Source organism: Strongylocentrotus purpuratus, unplaced genomic scaffold (assembly GCF_000002235.5).
Source record: "Strongylocentrotus purpuratus isolate Spur 01 unplaced genomic scaffold, Spur_5.0 spur5_scaffold_6, whole genome shotgun sequence".
Taxonomy (NCBI): Eukaryota; Metazoa; Echinodermata; class Echinoidea; order Camarodonta; family Strongylocentrotidae; genus Strongylocentrotus; species Strongylocentrotus purpuratus.
Window position 1 is genome coordinate 30,043,725 of NW_022145612.1, and position 12,574 is coordinate 30,056,298.

General features: G+C 36.3%; 2 protein-coding genes across 14 annotated transcripts in view; one reads left to right on the plus strand and one right to left on the minus strand.

Annotated features, from left to right (window-relative positions):
• Nucleotides 1–3,829, plus strand: part of LOC591109 (dedicator of cytokinesis protein 3) — a 90,176-nt gene extending 86,347 nt beyond the window's left edge. For 12 of the 13 annotated variants that reach the window (XM_011680765.2, XM_011680770.2, XM_003726511.3 and 9 more), the window contains one exon: nt 210–3,829. In XM_011680765.2, coding sequence (XP_011679067.1) covers nt 210–860 — 651 coding nt within the window. In that variant the 3' untranslated portion in view covers nt 861–3,829. The remainder of the gene's footprint in view (nt 1–209) is intronic. The other variant, XM_011680777.2, reaches the window with a different exon arrangement.
• Nucleotides 3,830–9,372: 5,543 nt separating this feature from the next.
• Nucleotides 9,373–11,584, minus strand: LOC754011. Its single transcript, XM_030973014.1, has 3 exons — nt 11,508–11,584; nt 10,892–11,217; nt 9,373–10,406 (listed from the first exon to the last, which is right to left on the minus strand). The coding sequence occupies exons 2-3, from the start codon at nt 11,209–11,211 to the stop codon at nt 10,097–10,099; spliced, it is 630 nt and encodes a 209-aa protein (XP_030828874.1). The 5' UTR covers nt 11,212–11,217; nt 11,508–11,584; the 3' UTR covers nt 9,373–10,096.
• Between the last annotated feature and the right edge of the window lie 990 nt (nt 11,585–12,574).

Consider the following 12,574-nt stretch of genomic DNA (forward strand, 5'->3'; position numbering starts at 1 on the left):
ATGTTGAATATCAAATATATTTTCCACTGTGAACATTTTTGCTGTTATTAGACGATATTAAAGATGGTTAGTGAATGAATGAAAGTGATTAAAAATAATTCTCTTTTTTGTAAAGCATGGAAAAAGGAATATTTATTACAATACAAAGACAAAGTTACTGTCATGATCATAGTCACTATTAATATATTTTCTTTTCTTCTTCTGAGCAGGCGATCCCGGCAAAGGACAGCATCCCACATGGACCTTCGGGAACCGGTAACGCCAATCTCCACCTCAACTCTCCCTCTGCGATCCAAACGTCGCCGTCAAATACAGTCACCCGAGATCCTGTTCACTCCGGCCCCGCCTCTACCACCACCCCCAACATGCATCCTGACCCCACCACCACCACCACTACCACTCCTGAATCTAGACATTTCCCCGGAGGATCTCCCCCTCCCACTACCCCTGAACCTAGAAGTTTCCCCAGAGGAACTCCCTCTCCCACCACCCCTGAACCTAGAAGTTTCCCCAGAGGAGCTCCCCCTCCCACCATCCCCAGAAACAGAAGGCCATCTAATCTGACCTCTCCTGTACCACACCCTAAACCTAGTAACGGATTATATACCAATGACACATCAACTCCTGGAGCTAAGTCCGGCAGCACCCCGATTCTCCCGAACCGCCCTGAAAAGAGACCTAAAACACCGCTAGCCACCTCACCATCCATGTCATTGCCTCTTAGCCCTGGACCCACCACACCGGGGCAAGTCGCTTCACCGAGTAAGAATGGTGATGCTCAAGGTGCACCACCTGTTCCAATAAGACCAAATAAGAGGAAGGAATCAAGTATCAAGGAACAGGGTGGTACTAGTCTTTGAAAGAGGTGGACTTTATTGCCATTGGTGCCTTCACGTGTCGATCATGTGATTCAGACCTTGTTCAAAGCTCTACTTTAATGGATTATGTTATATATTTGTAAACCTGTTCTTTCCAATTCTTGCGTGTAGAAATCGTATCATGTAATTCAAATTACGAGAGGTATTAAAATGTATATGGCACCTGTACTTCAAATGATATGTCTATTCAATCTTATTTTTCCAGCTTTAAAAGATATGTGAGGAATCCTTTCTTCATTGTACTATACACACGCTATCCTGTACATATCGCTATACACTATGTATATGAGAGAATGTCACATATTGAAATTCTCATAGTAAGGCATATGAAATTTGGGGTGCTGATATATATTTGTTAACATGATTTATGACCCATTATAAAGATCATGATGCATGATAAGCATATGTTGCTCTTCTAATTGCTATAAGCTATAAATGGAAATCCAATTTTATATTGTGCAAGTACTTCCAGTTAATTCCATAAACGTGTTTAAATAAACATCATGATTGTACAAAGGATATTACAATTTTCCCTCCCAAAGAACAGTTTCCCCGCCATCTGTTTTGCCTGAGCATTTCTAGGCTTGTCCTGAAAGCTATGTTCTTCCATTTTTTTCACTGATCCAATTTTCTTTTCTTTTTTCAAATCATGTGATGTTTGAATAGTTTACTAGTTGTATACTGGTTTAGTAATAATCATACAGAGAGGAAGAAGAGTATGAATGTAGTTTTCCATTGCCATGCCGATATGCATTCCATGATGCAGCCTACTTAAAGGTTTGATTCATGTTCATGTATGCAAGCAGTAAGTATATTCAGAAAATACTTGGTATTTTATACAAGACATGTATATCATTAATAACCAAATAGACATTATGCCATGGTAAGCATTCTTTTGTTGGAGTAGAAATATACCATTAGTCTTTCTCCGTTCTATGGACCAAATGATACCGAGATCAAAGCAGACTGACTTTCAAGATGATAACTTTTGTTCGATTTTTTTTGTATATTTGCTATACTTTTCTTTTCGTTTCTTTTGACTTTCCTACTTCTTTCATGTTATAATGAAGTGCTGCTGATAATTTCTTCATCTACTAACGACTACATGATCAAACCAGGGATCATGAGGAGTAGAAAGAAATTCACTGTTTGTAGCGTGATTGTACTTAAAATTCATAGATATACTTGATAGCGATAAAACTGGACCATTTTATTTGATAAAGACCAAATGTATTTATCTTACCAGTAGTTTTTCACAGTTGATAGCGACATTAAAAAAACTTACATGGACGTGAAAATGGGTTGTGTGTTTGACCATATTCCAAATGAATGATGATTGTGTGAATAGATTGTGTGACTCTATGTGAAAAGATGTATGATACACCCAACAACCTATTATAGAGACTCTCACCCTGCTCGATCTATTAGTTTTATCTGAGTTAGATGATAATATCATAGGCATTGTACTATGTTATTATTTCTTAAATTGAATTAATCAAATTACGGTTTTTATATCATAATAATGAAGGTACAACTACATGTATATCTTGTTAATCTAGTGGATCTAAAGTGCCCTCTTTTGCATGGTAAATCTCATTATCACTATGATATATGCAATTCTGTTCACTCCTAAAGGCTGTTTTTGATACAATGATTTTCTACTTGTCAATATCTCCTTTTAAAGATGCATTTTCTACTTCATTTATTGTTCTTACTGGAAAATATATAAATGAAGTCACATCAAAGAGTAGCTTCTTTTATGAATTTTTCTACTTCTCAATATCTCCTTTTAAAGATGCATTTTCTACTTCATTTATTGTTCTTACTGGAAAATATATATAAATGAAGTCATATCAAGAGTAACTTCTTTTATATTCTATAATCATTTTTTGTTTTTTCATAAATACAAACAGCACTCCATATTCCATAAATGAAGACATTCACTATTCAGTGATCAAAGCTGCAATAGATCTTTGTAACATATATTTCTTCCATCATGAACACCGTCAATAATGGAAAACCAAACAATTGTGTGCACATGGAATGTGTGTAAATTTGTCAATGAAAGCTTCATGCTGCAAAGTGATTGAATCACAACTAAATGATTTTTGTTGTTGTTGCAATATGCAAAGTGTCTTGCTATTAGAAAAGCTATTGCTTACAAAACAGGGACATTTTCCTGTTGTGAAACTCTTGTTTTTATAGTAAAATTGCCTTTGAAAAGATATATATCTTTCCTTGAAGACCGATGTATTTTTTTTTAGTTCTAAACTATAATGTATGCAGTGGATAAAGACTTTCATTACAGTCTACTGTCTTGGGGAAAGGAGAATGCCTTGGGCTCTCTATGTTATGTTGAGATGTTCAAATAACATTATACATTCCACAATACACAGTGAATAAACTGTAGTGCTTCTGCATCATCTCTGGTTTTCCAATTCTTCTAGATACAGAGAATAACATGGTCTTAAACTATTACTTCTATTATTTTGAAGCCAATTCATCTCAAATTCTTATGAAGGGAGAGTGTACTTCAATTTCAATATGATTTTTTTTTTTTACATGATTCATGTAGTTTAGGCAATTTCATTGGATTTTACTCTTACTTCAGTATATTTGGAACTGTAGTTGAAACCATGCATATATTTATATCACACTATTTATGCAGTATACTATTACAATAGAAAATGGCTAGAAGGTTCATAACCAACCAACCGTGTGCATGTAATTCACTATTGGTGTCAGAAATAGATTGGCACATATGGAATAATTATGAGCCTTTCATGTGCAGTCTTGCCCTTGATATTGATGACTTCTTAAAGTCACTTTATAGACACCGTGTTACTCTTTCTTTTAAATCATTATTGGAAGGTAGTATCACTTATTCTTCTTGATGAAAATGAATTAATGCAAAGAACTGAAATTTAGAAATGTCTTCCTAGTATAGTCAACACAATGACATAGTTGTCCTGACGTCTATGTGCTATTCAGTGAATTGTACTTGGTAGTATATCAGTCAATTAAAAGGGGAAAAAGTATAAATATCTACTTATGCGATATTTAAGTGGTAGTGATTAATACATTTTCTTCATAGCTGTATTAAAGTAACATTCCCCCTTTGATATTTAGCTTGTTCATGAATTCTTGAGAAAAAATAAATAAATTACAATACATGAAACTGAAAAGCAGTATGCTGAGGTTGAACATCATTCTTGTGGTGGTATTATGAATATTAAACTAAATGATTGTTTTATATGTTCCATTGCCCCTACATGTATGTTCTGATAAGGCCTCAGGCTATACAGAAGCTATAGAAATAACTGCTTTTTATGCAATTTTCACTATAGGTACATGTACAAAGGGCAAAACATAATGCCTTCACCTAAATGATCCATTTATATTAGGTTCATGATATTGAGGTTTTTATATTGAATCATCAGGTACATTAGTAAGGCTTATTATTAATGCAAGTTTTGATAATATTTCTATTTTCTTCATAACATCCAATTAGTTCATGAACAAACAAATTATATGAGAAATTTTGTATTTAAAAGTTTGATTATATTAATTTTCCATTTTTTTCCTGGATACGTGCTTCCAAAGTGTTCCAAAGGCTTTGGATTTTCAAGATACAAAGTGTTTTTTACATTAGAGAATGTATAAAACAAATTGTACTTGAAATAATTCATGTGTATAGATATTTCATGTGAAGGTATGATTATAAATTAACTATTTAACAAGCTGTCTTTGATAGGCAGCATTTCTTTGTCGCAGAAATAAGGCTTATAAAGATGTTTTTATTTCTTTACATTGCTGAAGTGGAGTGAAGAAAGAATGAACTACCGGTAATGAGAACTTTGTTGAAGTATATAGACATCTATAATAATAATACGCTAAGGCTCCGCGGGGGGCGCGACGTCTCCGCCGGCCTTTGTATTCTATTGTTTTTTAATGAGATCGCCGACCCAAGTTGGTGCGGCTATCTCCTCCTGAACCCTCCCCTCGGGGTACCGGTGCCCGGTGCCGTCGTCCGCGGGAGAGTCTACTCTAGCGAATTGGCTATACTCCGCCCGAGGTCCTCCTCCGTGTCGACGTCCAGGGCGAAAACAGACGCGACATGCATAATGCAGGATATGCGTGACGACAGAGATACCTCATGGATATTCAACATGACATCCGTAGACACACGACCGATGACTGTCCACTCACATTAAGTTGCGTATTAAATGCACGACGTACAGGGTCGGGCTTACCCGAGTAAAGCATCTTTCTATAGGATATCCATTGTATAGTAGCTGCACGAGCCACAGAGATACACACGAAGCTTCCCGTCCACGTCCAAACTTAGGGACCTATTTCCATCATTATTGCCGCGATTTTTATATAGGTGTCGTGAATGGAGGTATGAAATGAAAGCTTATTTTGTGATTATTACGGCCATGCTACTAAATTTTGATTATCATTTTCTAAAGGAAAGTTTTCACAAGAATACCATTGGACTGACAATTCAGTCGCAAGCTGCCTTCAGTCCTCACCCATACAGTACTACACACAGTGCAGTGTAACACCGGCACCGCGCACCGCAGGCTTCCGAGGCCTGCGGCGTCGGTGTTCGAGCTGATCATGGAGTTACGCTGGAGTGTGTGCGAGTTCGATCAGCTGAGCTGAGCTCGAGTCGAAGAGATTTGACACTTTGAAATTGTTATCTGTTGGTTTGCATCACGATTTCAATATAGTTTCGTGAATAGATTTACGAAACCTGAGCTTAGAATTAGTAAAAGTATTACTAATGTCTACGTTTTTAAACGACTGTCTGATTTTCTTGTGAAAATTTTACTTTGAAAAATGATTATCGAAATTCATGGTCAGAAATAATCACAATCTAGATCTATTAATTATGTTACAGTTCTTGCATCAAAGCAATGCATGAAAACTTAGTTATTGAACTAGAAAAATGTTTGTTTTTTAAATAGGCAATTAGACCTATGAAGTATTGAGCCTGAAACCTTCGCCTACTAAACAAATCTCAACAAAGTGTAGGCCTATCCTTTTATGAATTAATGAAAAAGTAGCCCCAGAAAAAAGAGCCCCCGAAAGTTGAAAAAGTAGCCCCCGAAAATTTCCCCAAAATTTGAAATGGAGCCCCCGAAATGAAAAAACTTAATTTTTTGCCTGCGCCCCCCCCCCTCCAGAATCCCGCGGATTTCCGCGGGTCCTGAGTTGAGTGTATATATAATATAGGCTTGGGGTCCACGGGTTTCAAGGGGCCATAAACCCCCAAAAGCTCGGGGGTTACGTTCTTCAAAGTTGGGGGGGGGGGGGGGAGAGATCAGATCGCGGCGAGTTGAGTGTATATACAATATAGGCGTGGGGTCCACGGGTTTTAAGGGGCCATAAACCCCCGAAAGCTTGGGGGGTTTAGGCGTTTAGGGTCAGATAAGCATATTTTTAATACTTTATGTGTGACACTTGCGGGTCACTAATTGGCGTGGGGTCAATACGTAGAGTTGCGTAGTGTTGCGTACCAACTACGCTGGCCTACGTTACTATATGCTGAGGGACGGAAAGAGGTACGCCAAGGTACAACAATTCAACATGTTTAATTTTTTTCGCGTACTTTCGGCGTAGAAACTTGACGCAGAAAGTACGCCTTTTTACGCAACAGTACGCTACCCTACGCCAGATCGTCAAAGCAGTAAAAGCTTTCTACACAGTAAGCAACCATAAGCAAACCTGTACGCCAGCCTACGCATAACCTACGCAGGGACTATTTTCCCATTAATATGCAGCCTAATTTCTGCGTAGTCGGTACGCCACACTACGGAACTCTACGCAGTTCCAGTGGCTTAAAGAATAACTACAGGTACAGTTGGATCGTTTTTTCGAAAAAATGGGAAGGAGGAGGCCCTTTTTTTTTTTTTTCAAAATGGCCGCTCCGTACATTTTCCCTGACACTCTGGCTATTTTTCAAGATGGCGGCCGACAATTTTTTTTTTTTCTTTTTAAAAACAGAAATACAATTTAGCAGTGCTATTCATGTTTTTTTTCTTTCAAAAAAAAAAAATAAATAAATAAATAAATAAATAAAAATAGGGGGCGGCCCCCAAAAAGGAAGCAGGCGGGGACGCTGTTTTTTTTTTCTTTCAAAAAAAAAAATAAAAAAATAAAAAAATAAACAATTACAAAAAAAATTTAAATTTTTTTTAAAAAAATTTAAAAAATTTAAAAAATAAATAGGAGGCGGTCCCCAAAAAGGAAGCAGGCGGGGACGCTTTTTTTTTTCTTTCAAAAAAAAATCAAAAAATCAAAAAAATCAAAAAAATTTCAAAAAAAAAAAAATAGGAGGCGGCCCCCAAAAAGGAATCGGGCGGGGACGCTCAACATGTATATTTTTTTAATGGCCTGAATGGCAAGCAAAGTTCTTGGTGGTTTTAATTTAGACAGTCTCTATATATCTATTTACACCCCCGCCCCCCTCTAGAATCCCGCGGATTTCCGCGGGTCCTGCTAGTTTAAGTATATTTATGTTACTACATTGTAGTAAAATCTTCTTTTTTTTATTCCGTCAGTCATATCATTTGCAAAATACAAACATTTTCAATGGAAGAATGCTGAATATTAGAATCAGTAGATTAAAATGATATGATTTTGAGTATTGTATTTGTTGAAAAAAGCGTGTATTTGGCATTTTGAGGGTTCAACATGTGCGAAATTGTGTATATTTGGATAGGACGTGCATTCCTGTTGCTTTGATAGAATTTATTTGTAGAATGAAAATTAGTGGGGAAAAATTATATGTATGCCGATCTCTGAAAGGTGTTTTGTATAGTTTGATTTATGTTGACTATGTGAAGGATACACGTATTGTGACATATCATTGATAGAGATAAAATATGACGGCTAGATGTATATTTGATTCTTTCATGTAAAATGGAATATTATATACAGAATAATCATGAGATATGGAATTTATGATGTATGTTGGTTAAATGAATTTATTTTTTACAAAGTGTGAATTATGTGTGCATATTTAGTCTCGGCATTTACTTCAATAAAATTTATGAGAATTATTGCATTTATTTCAATGTTGATATTATTTTATAATTTCTTTCAGGTCAATGCTCAAATAGGATTTAAAAAGCAAGATATTGAAAGATTAATAGGTGAGAATTGGAGAGGGGAAGGGTTGGAAGAGAGGGAGAGGAAAAGGGGGATGAGAGATAAAGTAGAGAGAGAGAGGTCAGAGAGGGAGGGAGAGAAGGAATTAAAGAGAGAGAGACAGATAAATAACAAGGATGAGATACTGAGAGAGATAGAGGGAAGACACTCTGGGTTAGAAGGAGAAACGGGAGGGAAAGAGACGGGGAGTGTCTAGTTTGAAGCTTGCCCTGGACGTTGGGGCACACTCTTTTATATCTAAAGAGAGAGAGAGAGAGAGAGAGAGAGAGAGAGAGAGAGATGGGCAGACATGCGGACATAGAGAGAAAGGGGAAGACACTTGGATAGAAATAAGAAGTGTGAAAGGTGATAGAAGGACAACTTAGAGACAGGGAGAGTGATCTAGCATGAAGCTGGCTCTGGATGTGTGGGCTGGCACACTCTTTTTATATCTAAAGAAAGAGAGAGAGAGAGAGACATACAGACAGACAGATAGAGAAAGAGGGAAGACACACTTGGGTGCAAAGGAGTAGTGTGAAAGATCTAGAGACAGGGGGTGTGTCTATAGTTTGAGCTGGCTCTGCATGGATGTTGGGGGAATAAAGACATGTTTTGCAAACTGTCTTGCCTAGCTACTGGTATATTATACAAGGTGAACGATCACAAGATAAATATGAAATAAATGAATGAACAACTATATGTGCATGCAACCTAGTGATATACAAGAAAGAAAAGAAGATTAAGAAATAAACAACCCTTTACTCTGCTTTTTGTAGGTTAACATTTAAAAAGTATGAATGAAATATATTAAATCCTGTGCGATTAGTACAGCACCCAAATCCAATTTAATTAGATCCCATATTATTTTTCTTAATTATATTCCTTAACCATCTTGCTTTCAGATACCTGACAGGTTTAGTTCAAAGCCTATATGTGACCTGCTATGGCAAAACCCAACACTTCATGGTAAAAATAAAAATTGAGTTCTTGGTATCATTGGAAAGAGTAAAGTATGACCTTTAAGATGATACCTCATTTAAAAAAATTGATTGAAATTTGACAAAGTTATTGTGATTTTTGTGATTTCAATCACCGGAAGTTGATTATGAGATATTGAGGTTTAAAGTTAAGAATTTGGTTCAATTTTCACACAAAAAACATGCATACATTCACTTCATAGCAACGGCATCAACCAAACAAGCTAAAGTCTTGTTATTTTACAGGCATACTAGACACATACCCAACTTACATTTCTGTTAAAACCATTAGATTTGGAAAAATATTAATAAAGTTATGATAATTTTTAAAAACAATAGAAAACAAAAGAATTTCAAAGTTTTTGTTATACTAGGCAAAGTTGATGGGAAAACGATTCCACGGTTTATTATGTTTCATCACTATCTTGTACACAAAATAGTAGCAGGTTACATCAATGTTGCAATAATAAAATGTAATAGTGCATTTTCTTAAAATTTATGCTTAATAATAGGCCTATTACAAAACCAGATGTAATAAAAATGATTTTTAAAAAATATATTAAAAATAAGATTGCAATAAAGTGAAATAACGAATTGCGTTGAACTTGAAACCCGTCAGAATCTATTTTTCAAATGATAATTACTGGAACAAATAAAGCGAGTTCAAAATGATTGATATTTTGTCATATTTAATAAAGGCTATGATATAAAGCATTAGTCTTAATCAAGACTATTTGAGAAAAAAAAAGATATCGTGTAAGTCACTCGACAACAGATAACCTATAATACATGTATTGTAAAAATATCCTGGTTCATTTAGGAATGTACAATAAAGTAACAGTTGAGACCATTTGACAGAGCTGTTGTCTTCTTGAGATAGAGATTAATAATGCAAAAATATTAATTTCAGTCAATCAGTATCAGATATAAAATATATTCTTTCATTATCAAAGTAAAGAAAAAACAATAACGAATCCCATAACAAATGCAATCTGACTAGTGACTACACTAATCATAAACTATTATGCATTAGTGCCCAAGAATTAATGATGAACAGTTTCGAATCTCTTGAGTTATCTTGTTTCATACAAAATTCACAGCCGAAGAGATCAATAGTATGTACATAGGATAAGACATGCCAAAGATGTGGCACTTTCTTTGTGTACGGAAATACGAAGGGCCAGGTTGTTGGGGGTCAACTGGATAATGCACTTGCTGTGCAAAGTCGAATCTGTAATGAAAAACTACAGGCTTGGAGTTCGCAGTCTTCTTCCCTAGCTTCTTGATGGAGAGCTCTATCGCGACTGCCTGTAAGGCTTGACAGGCTGTCCTGTAGAAGATGCTCCTCCTGCCTCCTGAGTGCCTCTGTCTTCTGTTCTTTAGGAACATTGACCTGCAGACATGAGGGAAAAAGCAAAACGAAACAAAAATCTCCTGATTAGTCAAATTTTCGCATCTACTATTTTTCTTTACAAAGTAAATATTTTTTGTTACACTACAATAGTAGATCATTCTCAAATGGAAAACACCAGCTCACAATAAAGTAAAAGTTGGTTGACTTGGAAGAAGAAAAGAGTAAATGTATTGTAGCAAATTTCATTTCATTAAAACACTTGAAATTTGGACAGAGCTTTGCAACGTTTTCCTAAGGATCTCAATTATAATATTTATTATGCTTGGTACAGTTTAGTGGTGAAGTATTTTTTTTAAAGCATACGTTAGGGTCTACTGATTAATGCTGCAAAATAGGAGAAAATATAATTAGCTTAGAATAAATGTAAGTATATTTTGCATTAAACTGCAGCTTGTACATAAACATCCAGTCCTTAGACATTATTATAAAGAAATACAAGTAAATAGTGACAGATCCAATTATACCTTATGGACTCTTGTTCGGCTACAGAGAATTGTTTGATACAGCGTCTTCGATTGAAGATACGGCAGTTGCATTTATTCACGCGGTCCTTCAGCGGTTCCAGATCAAGATCTATTTGTTGGGCCAGATTTGTAGCTGCTGCCGCCTCCTCCTCGTCATCAATGACAGGACCCGGTCCCAGTATGACGCTTTCATTGTCACTTGACAAATCCATAGGCTCCTCTGCATGCATCTGCCTCATCGACCCAATCGCTTTCATCGCCGCTTTCATCGCCGCTTTCACATGGCTCTGCTGGTCATGGACCTGCCTCCTCGAACTCATCAGACTCTGTTAAGTATAATTATAAAATAGAGATTCAAAAACTAATATCAACAAGTAGTCTAGACTCCGCAGAGATTTTTGTATAGGTATGAGAAGCTTCATAAATCATAGGGGGGCCTAATCTAATTTATTTTAATAATAAATTTTAATTTAAATAATAGTGCACTTAAAATGTCTAATCTAGCTTTTGTTGCTCGAACATTTTGGCGAAACAAGTCTTTAATAAATAATATGGGCGTAGACCTAACTAAGTAACTTGAATACCTTTTTAATAATGATAATATTAATAAACCTACCAGAATCAGAGTCGGAGCTAGGAGACGAAGGAGTTCCTCTCTCGCCCGCGGCCGGGGACTCGGCCCGGTCGGGTTCGCGAAAGTCCCCGGCCGCGGGCGAGAGAGGGGTTCCATGTCAGCTCGCCTAAATGTCAGCCCGCCCCCTTACAAAGTCGCCCTCAATTGGTCATGTCGCCTCCCGATTTTGTTTGCCGATTTTGGGATTCTTGGTCAGCTCGCCCCCAGTTTTTTGGTCAGCTCGCCCCCTAATTTGTTGTTTTAATTTGATGTCTTTTACAAGTTCAAAGTCAAGCCATTTTTAGTTCCTGGCATCTCAGTACTATGATATTACTAAATATTGAAAAATTTTCCTCGAATTTTCCATTGTAACGCATATTTTCGAGGATATTTGCATCTAAGTTTCCACCAGTTTACGTACTAACACATCCATCGATCACTCTCTCAATACCTAATTGTCTCCTCTCTGTCAGTGCTGTGCTGCGGGGCGGGGAGACCCTCTTCATGGCTTTCTGGCTAGCTCACTGTCTTGTTACCCTCACTCTTTGCCCCCCCCCCTCTCTCTCTCTCTCTCCCTCTCTCTCTCTCCCTCTATCTCTCTTTCTCTCCCTTTCTCTCTCCCACCCCTCTCTCTCTCTCTCTCTCTTTCTCTGGTATAACTTCTTAAATAAAAGGGTGACATGTGAATGCATTTTTGAATAATGTTACTATAGAATTTTACTTTTTTTTAAACTAAATCATTTTTAATTGTACAAATATTAATCCTGTTTGACTTTATAACAATTCCCAAGATGATGCACATTATATCGAATATTACAATGGCAAACTTTTACCCATGTTTTTTATGCGAAACTTATGTTATTTTTATGCAATATCATATTCTACATGTACCTTTTAGTAAATTGGCCCAAATACAAAATGTTCTGCATTTTACCTACAATGTATAATTTGTTTAAATCATTGTAGCATCTATTTGATTTTATAATTCCTGGATTTGGTTTCTGTTGTTGTCTCTGTTTCTGTTATTAAAGAAAACACCATAACCATACCATACCCATCTGGCTATGCAT

Excerpts from the sequence above, each read along its gene's own strand:
- LOC754011 (XM_030973014.1), bottom strand. The coding sequence starts at position 11,211 with ATGAGTTCGAGGAGGCAGGTCCATGACCAGCAGAGCCATGTGAAAGCG. Across the intron at positions 10,407-10,891 it reads GCCGAACAAGAGTCCATAAG|GTCAATGTTCCTAAAGAACA; the intron begins GTATAATTGGAT and ends TCATGTCTGCAG.